At 49.2% G+C, this 12,850-nt stretch overlaps 1 protein-coding gene across 4 annotated transcripts in view; it reads right to left on the bottom strand.

The window, feature by feature from the left end:
- The window catches only part of PLXNA4 (plexin A4), a 608,317-nt gene that overhangs the window by 93,518 nt on the left and 501,949 nt on the right, over positions 1-12,850 (bottom strand). For all 4 annotated transcript variants that reach the window (XM_060305298.1, XM_060305299.1, XM_060305300.1 and 1 more), the window contains one exon: positions 6,905-7,005. In XM_060305298.1, the coding sequence (XP_060161281.1) occupies positions 6,905-7,005 (101 nt within the window). The remainder of the gene's footprint in view (positions 1-6,904; positions 7,006-12,850) is intronic.

Genomic DNA, 12,850 nt, shown 5'->3' with positions numbered 1-12,850 from the left:
CCCCCGAAACTGCAGCTGATGTAGAAGCACAGATCTCCTCCCAGACTGGACCACAGGGCAAATCAAAGAGGAAAAGACAGCAATGGCTGCAGCACTTTTCCTCTTAATGACGGAGGGGGAGCCCCAGATGGCAGGAGGGAGCAAAGAGGAAAAAAAGAGTAGTCTGAGCTGTAGCTCTGCTTTCTTCCTAGCTGTCAAAGGGTATTGAGAACTCAGCTCTCTTCATGGAAAGTCAAGTTTAAGGTCAGTGTCAGGGGTGTTTTGACATTTCTACTATCCCTCAGGGCCCATGAGGGCGGAAGCTACAAATGTTCAAAAGCACAGACAATTGACCTTCGAAGTGATAGGAAAATGTAGGGGAAGAATGGATTCCTTCTGAGTTCTTAAAGGGTCTGTCAGGGGAATGGCCTCCTGCTCTTCTGGGACTATGATTTTCCATTAGGTCAGGCAAGAGCTAGGGAATGTGCAAAGGGTTAATTCATGACCCCTGGGTCGGGGGGCTTAGATGTTTCCTTCAAAGGGGCTCCAGGTACTTCCAAAAGCACGTCCTTGCAATCCACTGTGGGGACACCTTGGACATGGCGGAAGACCCTGCTTCATCCATTTTCCAGGCAGGACTCAAACAGTGCATGCTATATGGCTTTGAGTTTCCAGACAGTCATCCCTGCCAGCACCATTGCCACCCCCAGGAATCGCAGACCTACAGGTGGCCAGCAGGAAGCAGGCTCCAGGAACACAGCCCGGGTCCCAGAACTGGAGTCTGGCCCCCCTAGGCTCTTCATCCCTCCCCTTCTCCCTCCACTTTCTCTGCAGTTGGTCCTCCAGCTCCAGTTCAGAGGTGCTAAAAGCCCTTGGGGACAAAGGTCCTGGCCCCTGGAGGGGTTATTATTCAAGTCAGTGGTTCCAATGAGATTACCTTCTCTAAAGAAGCAGCTACCACCGCCTCCCCTAAGCCTGAACTTTCACTGCTGGAGAATTCCCAGCCAAGTGGAAAATTAGAAGGGAGAGGAATGGAGAAAGGAAGGGGGTGAGGGAGAGGGAAAGGGGTGGTGATTAAGTTCTCTAGAAATTAATTCCTAAATACAGTGATGGAAATATTAACTCCCAGCGCTGCTGGCTGGGCAAGCAAATTTCCATTTGGAAGTGGGGCTCTCTGTGAGTCCGGCCTGGGCAAGCCTCCAAACCGCAGTGGAGATGGGGGAAACCACCGCTGGTCCGTCTCTCCAGGCCCTCCAGGTAGTGCGGGTCTACCAGCCTCGGATATCAGAACTGGCTCCTTGCTTCTCCCTGTAGGTGATCCCCCATCCTTAACACTCCACGTTGGTCATGGCCTGTGCTTGAAGTGCAGTATTTGGGGAATCTGTGTTTAGAACATGAGGAGGTTGGAAACAAATGGGGTAGGGCTCCCTAAATGCCCTTCACAGAAAAGGTAAGAGGAACCTTATTCAAGTTGGAGATCACGGGGGCTCTCCGATCACTGTCTCCACATCTGGGAACCCTGACGAGGGAAGAGACTGGGCTTCCTAACATCGTTACCCTTGCCCTCTTCAGGAATGCCCCCAGAAATGGGCAGGTGGCATGTGTAGCCTGGAGGAAGGCAGACTGGATAGCAAAGGGAGGCCTTCTAGGTACATGGTGTGTAAGGGGTTTCTTATATGAAGGGCACGGACCAGGTGAGGCCTTTCAGTACCGTGACTCTAGGATGTGCAACCACAGATACAGAGGGCCAACTAGGGGATCTGACGTTCATGGATTTTGGTACCCGCTGTGGGTCCTGGAACCAATCCCCTGTGGATTGGTTCTGTATCTATTGAGCTGGGGCGAGAAAAATTCAAATACACTAGGATCTCGTCTGGGACCCTTTCCTCTGGACCAGAGGCTGATAAATTTTTCGCAAAGAGTCAGGGAAGGCCACAGCATAGACTGCAAAGAGTTCGCTGGGCAGAAGTGGATCTGAACAATTCCTCACGACTGTGTAGACATCCTGCAAAGAGCCCAAGGAGAGATCATTGACTTAGCGGGTGAGTATCCAGTAGCCCTTGGATACAGGTTAAAAAATTAAAATAAACATAAAACCAGGCTATGGGATATGCTAAGAAGCAGCACAAAAGGACTGGCATTTTGGAATCAGTTTGGACTTGATTAAGGGGACATTTAGTGTGACTGTGGAACAAACTTCTCTCTCTGCCCTTTCCCAGGTGGCCGCTGGACAGCCACACCATGGCTGCTGAAGACTGTCTGGGAAGGAAGACTTCCCAGCGGTGGGTCTCTCCCAGCCACCCCATCACAGCCCTCCAGTCCCGGGGAGGACAGCGGCAGGACAGGGACCACGGAGGAGGTCCTGGGTCTGACCCATAGCCTCTGCTTACACAGCCACTGAAGTCAGAGCTAGTCCCCCGGGGGGCTGCCTGCACATCCCTCCCTTAATTTTCAAGGCTTTGCTGTAAGATGGCTCTTCACTGCCATTTTATGGCAGGAAACTGAGCCCAGACTGGGTCGGTCCACAGACAGGTTCTTAGTTTTAACCCATCCCTTCTGTGTAGGTAGCAGCATTTTTCCTCTCCTCTCCTCTCCTTTCCTTCTCTCCATCTTGGCAGAAACTATATAAAGTGAGTCCTGAACAGTGACCCATGCCAAGCCATCCAGGGAGGGCATCCTTCCAAGAGAAGAAATCTGCAAAGAGGAGGGGTCCCGGGGGGGAGGGAAGGACTTTATAAAAGCTGATCTTATCTTCCGCCTGTCAATGTCCTGAGTTACATGAGCCTCCCAGGAGTGACGCTGATGACCCTGCTGAAGAAAGGTAACGTCTGGGCCGATCGATGGGACTAGGTCTGTGGGGGATCCCGTTACCTGCTGCGACTGATGGGCTTCTTGGCCTGGGCACGGGAGGGGAAGAGGGAGAGGGGGCTGGGGACCTGGGGGTTGGAGGGCTCTTTCCAGGCCCAGGACAGGTGAAAGCTGGGCTTCAGGGCTGTGGGGGCACTGCAGCCTTTCCTTTCTTTCACCAAGTCAGAATAGGCTCAGGCCCAATGGCCCTGCAAACAAAGGCTCAAGGTGATGGACAAATAAACAGTTTGTTGAAGCTGTCATTACCATTAGAAGCCAGCAAGCCTGTGGGCTGGGGCCCGGGGCTGAAAGAGAGGGCAACAGGGGTGACCCTCCGTGCTACTGGGTTGGCAAGCCTGTGCTCAGGACAACTGAGGGTGAGTAACAGGAGGGAGGGTTTCAATTACATGAGCATTTCTTAAGCCCCTTCAGTCTGCAACCCACCTGTGCCCTTGCTGGTACAAACAGCCCTTTCAGCCACCTGAGCCACCTGTTGGTTGGGGCCCCATCTTGAGCTGCATGCACGCTCTCTCTCTCCTCCTGTTGCTCTGTCTCTGTTTCTGTCCTCTCTCTGTCCACACACACACACACACACACACACACACACACACACACACACACACACAGAGCTTCTGCTGTCATTCTCTTCCCACAAAATTCCCCACCCTCTCACTTCTTACAACCATGGGAAAAGTTGGCAGAAGTGACAGAAAATGGATGTATCTTGACACCACAAGGAACCCTGTTTCTGATGCTCTTTTGCACAGTTTTCCTAGGGCAGGCTGGCTGGGCCCTGTAGCACGTAGCACAGGGTCTTGTCTGCGGCGTGGACCTGACAAGCATGCTGATTCTAGCACAGGCTGCAACCCTCACCCCATCCCTGGACCAGAGGCCTGGTTCCCAAGAACTTGCTTCTGGGCAGAAGGTCTAATGCAGGCCCCTTGTATGCCCTGAGCCTAGCATAGTGCCTGGCACAGGGGGTGTGTGTGGGCATGGTGCTCCTCCAAAGTGATGCAATCCCTGCACTTTTCACCTCCCTCCCTTCCTAGTAAACTCAGGCGCCCCAGGGGGAGCATCTGCAGGCTCTCTGGCCCCCCTCATCCTTCCCACACAGCCTCTGCCTGCCCTCCTTCCTGCTGGGCCCACATCCTCAGGCATCAGTCTCAGCCATGAAAGTCCTGTTGGCATCTGTTTCAAATGAAAAGGGGTGCAAACTGGACATATAGGAGGAGCAATGTCTGGCTTTGCCTTGAACTTAAGCAGAAAAGGAAAAGAAAGGCCCATTGGGAAGAATTAGGAAGGGGCATGAGAGTACTTTCTGGATGAAGAAATATTGCACATCTTGATGGGGGTGTGGATTACCTGGGTTTTGCATTTATCAAAACTTTCCAAACTGTACACTGAGCATCAGTTTATCTCCCTCCATATAAATTAAACATTACATCCTGACTACAAGCATCTTAGCAGATCCAGGCATCTACTCTTCTTCACCTGGCCACGTGGGCCAGGGGGTTCTCCTGGCCATTAACTCCGGGAGGGAGGGAGGGAGGGAGGGAGGGTGGATGTACAGAGTGTCACGGTGGGCGGGCAGCCCTGGCCTAGGGCGCTCGTGAGCTGAATCCTCCTGGGGGAGTTGGGCTTTACGTCAGCACAGCCCCCAGCACCAGGCCCATCCCACCACCAGGAGGCTCAAGGTCACAGAGAACCACACTTGAGCTGGCAGAGCACCTTGGAGCTGCGGTGCTGGCTCAGGTGGCTGCACAGCTGGGGAATGTGGAATTTGGACTTGGTGGCAGATGCCCAGAGTTCACGTCCATGACTGTTTTCTTTAGGCCACGCTGAGAGTAGAGAGGCTGGCTTCCCAGTGCAGGCTGACGGCTTCCTTTGTGAACCGTCCACACTTCACCTTGACCCCAGTCCACCCCTGTTTTCTGCTGCCTGACAGGAGGCAGGTGTCATGTTACTGAGGGGAAACTGAGGCCACGCAGGAAGTCATCTCTGGTACCTCCTCCTGTCATTCTTGTTTAGCTCAGCTCTGGGGAGGGGAGGTGGGTGTACCCACAGCGCCCCTGCCGCCGTCTCAGAGCCTCGGGGCCCCTGCTTTTCACAGGGCTCAGTGCTATGTGGGGCTGGCCGACATCACCAGGCAGGATCAAAGCTGACACAGAGACCGGCCTTTGGGTCCCACAGGCATAGAGTGTCAGAGGGGGGCCAGCTTTTCTGATTGCCCTTAAATGATGCCAGGTGTGAGAGCCTCACGCCAGGAGCAGCTGAGCCATCCTTAGCCAAGCTGAAAGCCAGCTGGCCTAAGGCCCCCAAGGAAGCAATGGATCTGGAGCACAGTCCCTTTCTGAGGGCTCACTGTGTGGGACAAAGAAAACGACTTCCCCTCTGCCTCGCAAAGTATCATCCGGGCAACTCCTCTGGGTTGATCAGAGCTGACCTGGATTCTGAATGCAATCTCTTCCATCCTCTTGTATGGCGGCCAGTCTTAGGCGCCACTGCTCTCTGTTACGATACACAGCTTTGGGTACACTGCTGTACCCAGTTTCTGGTCATCTCTAAGTGACTTGCTTTTCAGGGTAGGTTGATGGGTCTCCGTTTTTTCCCATCACAGCATAACCGAGGGATTTCAAACCTTTCCTTAGTGAACTCTAGGTCTCATTATGCCTGAGACTGTCACCTAGAGAGGGGAGGGTGCCCATCCTGGGGCCTTGGAGAGGTTGTGTTAGAATTGAAGAGGGCATGTCTAACTTTCAGAGGCACTCCTGGGGTGGAGTGAGGCAGGAAATGACTGGGAAATGCCATTGGTCACATACAGTTCAGGCTCTTAGTAAGAAAACTTAAGTCCTTTTTAGTTTGTAATAGTTGTGTCCAACTCACAGTGTGTCAAGTTCCAAGTGTTAACCAGAAGCCTGGGGTTCCCGCAGCCATAGCTTGGCTGGGACCAAACTCCACAGAGTGGGTGGGGCCCAACTACTGTTGGCTTCTCCAGTCAGCAATGCCAAGGGTCTTTGGCTCCCCTAAGAAAGGCTTTCTGTTCTCCCCTCACATCTGGGGGGTTGTCTGCACCCTACTTCTACCCCTCAGTTCATTTATCAGACTACCATTTGTCTCCACTGTCTACCATTGCCTTCTTCCCACTTCTAGAGAGTAAAATGGAGCCCGCAAGGAAGAGCCACACAGGGGGATCGGCCAACACTTGGACCAGGGTTTCAAACATTGGTCTAGTGACCCCGGGCGCAGGGTGCTCTGACAGCCAGACGAGTGTTAGGGCTGCGGAGGAGGGTTCTTAGGTGCTACACACTTGAACTTACCCCTCAAATACCAGAAGATTCTGGGGGGGATACTGAAGTCTGTTAAGTGGCTGTTAAATCACTAACTGGACAGTAGACATCACACACGTGATTTAGTGGCCCACGTGAGCCTGGAGAAAAGAGTCCAGGGATTTCCCTGGTGGTCCAGTGACTAAGACTCTGTGCTCCCAATGCAGGGGCCCCGGGCTTGATCCCTGGTCAGGATCCCATGTGCCACAACTAAGACCCTCCTGTCCAGATAAATAAATACATATTAAAAAAAATTAAAAAAAAAAAGAAAGGAGTCCAATGCCTTTTTCCTGCTGTCTAGCCCTGGAATGTCAGTCTACAGTCTACAGTCAAATTGCAACCAGAAATGTCCAGAGATCTCCCTCCAGACCTCCAGTGTGTAATGATCCAGGGTGATTCCCATATCCTGACCCTTCATCATTCCCATGCTGACATTTCCATATATTTTTATGGGAAGTTGACAATTTAAAGGGAAGTCAGAACAAAAGAAGGGAGATAAGATTGACAAAAGATAAACAAAAGAAGGTAAAGATAAGATAAACAAAAGAAGGGAGATAAGATTTACAAAGGATACATTTACAAAGGATACATAGATTTACAAAGGATATATAGAAGGAAGAGTAAGAAAAGAGAGGGAGAGAAGGGAGAGGTCAAACAGTAGGAGAGTGGTGATAGAGAAGAAGACGAGGACAGAGAGAACTCCCGGGGGAGGGGGAGGGGGAGGCAGGAGGAAGCTGCCCAGCAGTACTCACGTGTTGTGGAGCACACACCAGCCACAGTGGGGATCGCCTGAGCCAAGGCACTCGCCGCAGCTCCGATACTGACCACAGGACTCCACAGGGACTCTGGTGAGCTAGGACAAGACCACACGGGAGATAGTGGTCAAGATTTTGCAGAACACCCAGTAGTTCACCAAGAAGTCATGCCATCCTATCAGGTGTATCGCCTAAAACCGTGTAGAAGCAGGAAGGGGCCTAGAGCCCCAGAACCGAAAGGGATCGTATTTGAGCAAGTGGCCCATAAGCATTGTGGGGAGACAACCAACTGTTACTTTCTTAGAAGTCCCTGGGAATAGACTCCACAGAATTCATATCACATTGTTATCAGAGATGTTTATAACATGTACATTTAAATTTTCCCACCACCCCAACCCCCAACTATCTCTACAAATGTGCCATTCATCACATATTTATCTCTTATCAATGTAATAAACTCAAATGCTGCTTCTTTCTCTGTTCTTGTTTCTCTTTTGCCTTAAAGTGTTTTGCCCCTTCCCAGAACTTCTCCTTCAGGTTTCAATCTTTTTGTGGTTCCAGAGAGCGCTGAACCCGAGTCCAAGACGCTTGTCTCTCTTGTTAACAAGGTGTAATCCACTCGCTCTGTAGGGGACACTTGCTCGCTCTCTCTTTCTCATAATGTTGGCCAACTGGCTCATAAAGTTGTTCACTCTGGTGCTTTCAAAGAGCAGCTGTTGCTATTTCTCTTCCTACCCACACTCTTCTCATGACTAGAGGCTTCCTCTCCAACCCCAAAACTTTATCTTAGCTTTCACCAGCAGCTTGTTAATGTAAAATGTTCCACATGACATTTCTGTTTAGCCCAAATGCTTCTATTTCCTGCATACTCCTAAAGATCTTTTGAATTTCTTTGTTCTCCAATGTAGCTTTTTTTTTTTTTTTCCTTTCTCTTTCTTCCCTTTGCGGTACGCGGGCCTCTCACTGTTGCGGCCTCGCCCGTTGCGGAGCACAGGCTCCGGACGCGCAGGCTCAGCTGCTCCGCGGCATATGGGATCCTCCCGGACCGGGGCACGAACCCGTGCCCCCTGCATCAGCAGGCGGACTCCCAACCACTGCGCCACCAGGGAGGCCCCCTCCAACGTAGCTTTGCCCTGATGTCAGTCTTTTGACATGATTTCTCAGGGCCTGAGACGTAGGAGGTACTTAATAACGCTACACAGGATCAAATGGAATTTTAATTTTCTTCCTATAGCCTTGGTATTTCTTCTCCACTTTTGCCAGTTTCTTCTTCACAAAAGGTTTTGGGTTTTTTTTGTAATCATTCTTTTCCATTCGGGATACCTTTTTATCTCGATGGAGGACTTCTTAGCTAACCTTTCAGCTTGAGCTAAGAGAGTTTGAGCTGGTCGTCCTTTTTAATTTCTTGCCATCAGACAGTAGACACGAAGAAGCATACATCACGCTGACCTGGCCGAGCCTCTGTGCTTCACGAGCAAATGCAGAGGCCGCGTTTTCCCTGCTGCTTCCTGGTCTGCCTCCATCAAATTATGTACCACTTGGCGGAGGCTACGTGTAACTCGTGCACGGGCGAACTGGCACCAGAGTCTGCTCAATTAGTCTCGAAGCTCTCTTTTGGAATTAATTAAGAATTAATTATTATTTTCAAATCCCACATGATTCCTTTATCCTTTCCACCTTAATTTTCTTCTTCCCTTTATATATCTTTTCTGTTTTCTCAAGTGCCCATCGAGTGATCTTAATGACCACCGTGTATTTTTACTTTTTCCAAGGTACCTTTTAGCTTCCTGCTCCTGTTCCTATAACTTTGCCCTTGGCCTTGGTGGCCCTTTCTCCACATTCTCAGATGTCTTTTTGCACATTTGGAATTTTATCTTTCCTTTTATTACTGCTCATGCAATCAGCCTGGGCCATGCCTTGGCTCTGCCGACATACCACCTTCCCGTTTTTGTAACTGGTCCTGACAATCAGACTCTTGCAGATTACCCCCCCCCCCCCCACCACCACCATCGACTCTACACACAGTCCAGAACTGACCCTCCTCCTGTTGCCTCTTTAATTGCCTTCCCTACCCCTTAAATGGGCATAGACACACTGGTCATGTGAGCATATAAATAATGGTGCCCAAAGTAGCTGGACTCCTAGGAATTCATGAGTGGTAACGAGGTCCACAGTTACTTTCAATATTTCCAAAAGCCTAATGAAAATTGGATTGTTGCTGTCTTCTGTTGGTTTGCATACTCTGTGATGTATTTCCCATACTAAAAATAGGACATATATTATTACTTAATAAATACAGTTTGTTTAGTAGGCAAAAATCTTTCAAAACTTGATGCCTAGAGCTGAAAAAAGTAATAAAAGGGGCCAAAGATGATGAAAGTTGGTAACATAAGTACATAATAATGTTTTCATATGTTCCGGCTGCTTGTCTAGCACTCCATATTTTGCACAGGCTTAAAGAGGAAATCATGGCTTGTTCAAGCAAAAGCATTTTCTTGGTCTGAACTTAATATCCTCCCTGGTTTCTCCCAGTGACATGTTCCATAATCTGTCTCCGATGGCCGTGCCATGGGGTTCTGGGGTGCACAACACAAGAAGAGCCAGCTGCTTGCTGAACCTGATCTCCTCCAAAGCCTTTGCATTCAGATTTCCAAAAATATCTTGCAACTGGCATTTAATAATGCCAATACCTGGAACTGTAAAGTCCTTCGTCTCTCGATTTTAAACAAGAGTCATTTTCATTTGGTGGGAAACAGAGTAGGAGCCTGCAGAGCTGGGTGCAAATTCTGACTTCACCATTTACTGGCAATGAGATCCTATTGTCTCTGAGTCCCATTTTTTCTCATCTTTCAACATGGAGATAAAAATCCCCCTTAATTCACAGAGTTTCCCAAAGCACAGATGACCCAAGAGGTTTGAAACAGCCTTGTAAATGGTCAAGCACATTGCAAGTGACAGTTCACTCTTATTGTCATCTTTGTCATTAATACCCATTCCTCCTTGCATTGCCGCTTTACCTCTCCCCCTCGTCATCCCAAACTGCTCTTCCGAGGCCTCGTGAGCTTGGTCAGGAGTTTAATGCCTGGAAGAGCTTTTCTCCCTTATTACCTTGATCACATCATTTCCTCCTTGAACTGGGGTGTCTGCCCCTAAACCATTCACTGCTTCCTCTTGGCCCAGCTTCCTAGACTTATTCAGGGCTTTTACCACCTACAGTTGGTAAAACCTACTTTTCTTTGCTTTTCATCAGGGTGGATCCCTGCTGGACAGGGACATAAGTCCTGGGAAGTTATTATGCTACCCAACTTCCTTTCACCTTTTCTTACAGGCTCTTTCTATCTGTACGTTCAGTCATTTTTTATTACTCTTCTGAAATTTATCTAGGTTTTCTCCATTCTTTTCAAAGCATGGATGCTAAAACCGGGAAACCGCCAGGATTCTGACAGTCCATGTAGAAGGGTTACCATCATTTGAAAGCTGAGTGCCACCCACCCCTTCACCTTTCCAGGACTTTCCCAAAGAAAACCAGGCCCAGGGAAATTTCCAAAGTCCCACCATCAGACAGTATTCTCCAGCATGGCCACGCTCGCCCAGACTGACCCCAAATCTCCCAATGTACATCATTGCTTGGCCTCACTCCCCATCCCGTGTGTAATTCTGGAAAGCATCAGAAATTTGCCTGACACTTTAAATCACTTTTGAAAATTAGATTCAGCCCATCATTTACCTGGGTGCAATTCTTTACCCGAATGGCTCTGCTTACCGTCCACACCTTGCTGGTAAATTGCACAGGTGGCCAGATAGATTCGGAGCCACCTTAGCGCTGTGATTCTCCCTCCCCAGATACCTAGATCCTCCACCCACATCTTACACCAAGCAAAGCCGGCTCCTCTCCTGACCCTGGAACACAAACCACTCCAGATGCAGAGCCACACAATTAACTGAAACCACCCAACGCTGATTAAAGTCTTACGCTACAGTGCCAGGCGTGCTAATTAGCTGAGTGAGGGAATTCCGACCACAGGAAGAGGTGAAAAAAGAAAGTCATGGGGCGGGGGCTTCTGCCTGGAGAACAAATCAGACGGCAATGTGACCTATCTAGAGATGACTGTATCCTAGTGATGGATGGTCTCGGGGACCACAAACAAGTGAGGTCTGTCCCCTTGTGGCCACTGGACTCCAGGAGAGGTGCTGATTGACGCAGCTGCAATAGCTCCCTCACTGCTTCTGGAGACAGGAGCTCCACCACCTCTCAGGACCCCTGTGTGTACTTACACTGTGCTGGGGGAGAATGGGTGGGGGGCTTCGGGTAGGGTAGTCTTCCTGGCACGTTCTGTCGGCGTTACGCAAAAACCTATTGGGCAGTTTGGCAGATCCTCAAGAAGTTAAACTTAGAATTTACCATATGATCTGGTCATTCTACTTCTGGGTAGCTACCCCCAAAGAATGAAAAGCAGGGACTTGAACTTGTACACCAATGTTCACAGCAATATTATTCACAATAGCCCAAAGGTAGAAGCAACCCAAGTGTCCATGGACAGATGAATGGATAAATAAAATGTGGGATATACATACAATTGAATATCATTCAGCCTTAAAAAGGAGGGAAATTCTGACCCAAACTACCACATGGATGAACCTTGAAAACATTACGCTACGTGAAATAAGCCGGTCAGAGAAAGACAAATGTTGCGTGATTCCACTTATACGAGATCTCGAATGGTCAAATTCATAGAGACGGAAAGTAGAAAGGGGTTGCCAGGGGCTGAGGGAAAGGGAATGGAGAGTTGGTGTTTAATGGGTCCGGAGTTTCAGTTTGGGAAGAAGAAAAGCATTCTGGAGAAGGATGGTGGAAACGGTTGCTGTGCAATGAGAATGCACTTAATGCTACTGAACACTTAAATGTCAAGATGGTGAATTCTATGCGATGTGTATCTTACCACAGCAAAAGAAACAATAATAAAAAAACAACTATTGGGTAGACGTAAGAACACCTATTTCCTTCCCAGCAGCCTGGGTCAAGGGGGAGAAGCTTTCTGTTGGTAGACCGATAACAAATTCATGCGTATGAAATATTCTGAGAGCCCTGAGTGAAAAGATAGGCACCGTTTACTCTTTTCAATTTAATCTCAAATGGACAGAAGTGTTCGGGATGAATGTCTCTTGTCGTGTGTTGTCATGTAAGTGGATCTCTCACTCTCAGGCTCTGGACCTCCATCTCCTGATTTGGAAAAAAAATGTCACAGCCTTGTTCTACCCAGAAATGTTCCTCACCTCCCACCCCTTCCAAGAGGCACAGGGGAGGGTCTTGGAATGCACATACTTCCTGTGAGGTCAAATGCCCTTGGTTTTAGCAAATTCTCCTGTGATCGCTCAGCTTCTGCATCAGCATTTCTCATCCCTAATTATGACCAGGAGCATCTGTGTGCCCATCTCCATCCCACGTCTCTCTCCCCTTCCATTACCTTTCTGGGAATCACAGGGGTTTGCTTTACCCTTTGGCCAGCAAGGTAAACTTCGCTAAATAATATACTGTAGTTCTGTCTGGTTTGGAACTGTGTTCAATAGAATCATCACCACTACTTCCCTCACCTATCCAGCCCCATGACCGAGACCATGAAGTTACAAAACAATGACCTGGGACAGGAAGACAGGGAGTGACTGACAACAGAGCAAAGGAGCCCATAGAGAAGTGCAGCTCATGGCCTTGGCCTTTATAAGCGTTCACTCTGATCAACAGAACCCATTCTCTGCTGGGCCTGGGGCCTGGATGTGTTAAGAAGTTTTGCAGTTGCCTTGAGTTCTGCCCTTACCGTCCAGCCTGTCTGGTTTCCCTGATATTCCGAAAGATGCTTCCCCCTAGCCATAGGGTCCCACTCTGCCTGTTGCTGTTAGCATTCCAAAGGGTACCTGCTGCTCCGCTGATTACATTCAGAAATGTCC

The sequence above is a fragment of the Globicephala melas genome, chromosome 9 (assembly GCF_963455315.2).
Source record: "Globicephala melas chromosome 9, mGloMel1.2, whole genome shotgun sequence".
NCBI classification, from domain to species: domain Eukaryota; kingdom Metazoa; phylum Chordata; class Mammalia; order Artiodactyla; family Delphinidae; genus Globicephala; species Globicephala melas.
The sequence above is the reverse complement of the archived record's forward strand: the minus strand, read 5'-3'. Positions and strand labels throughout refer to the sequence as shown.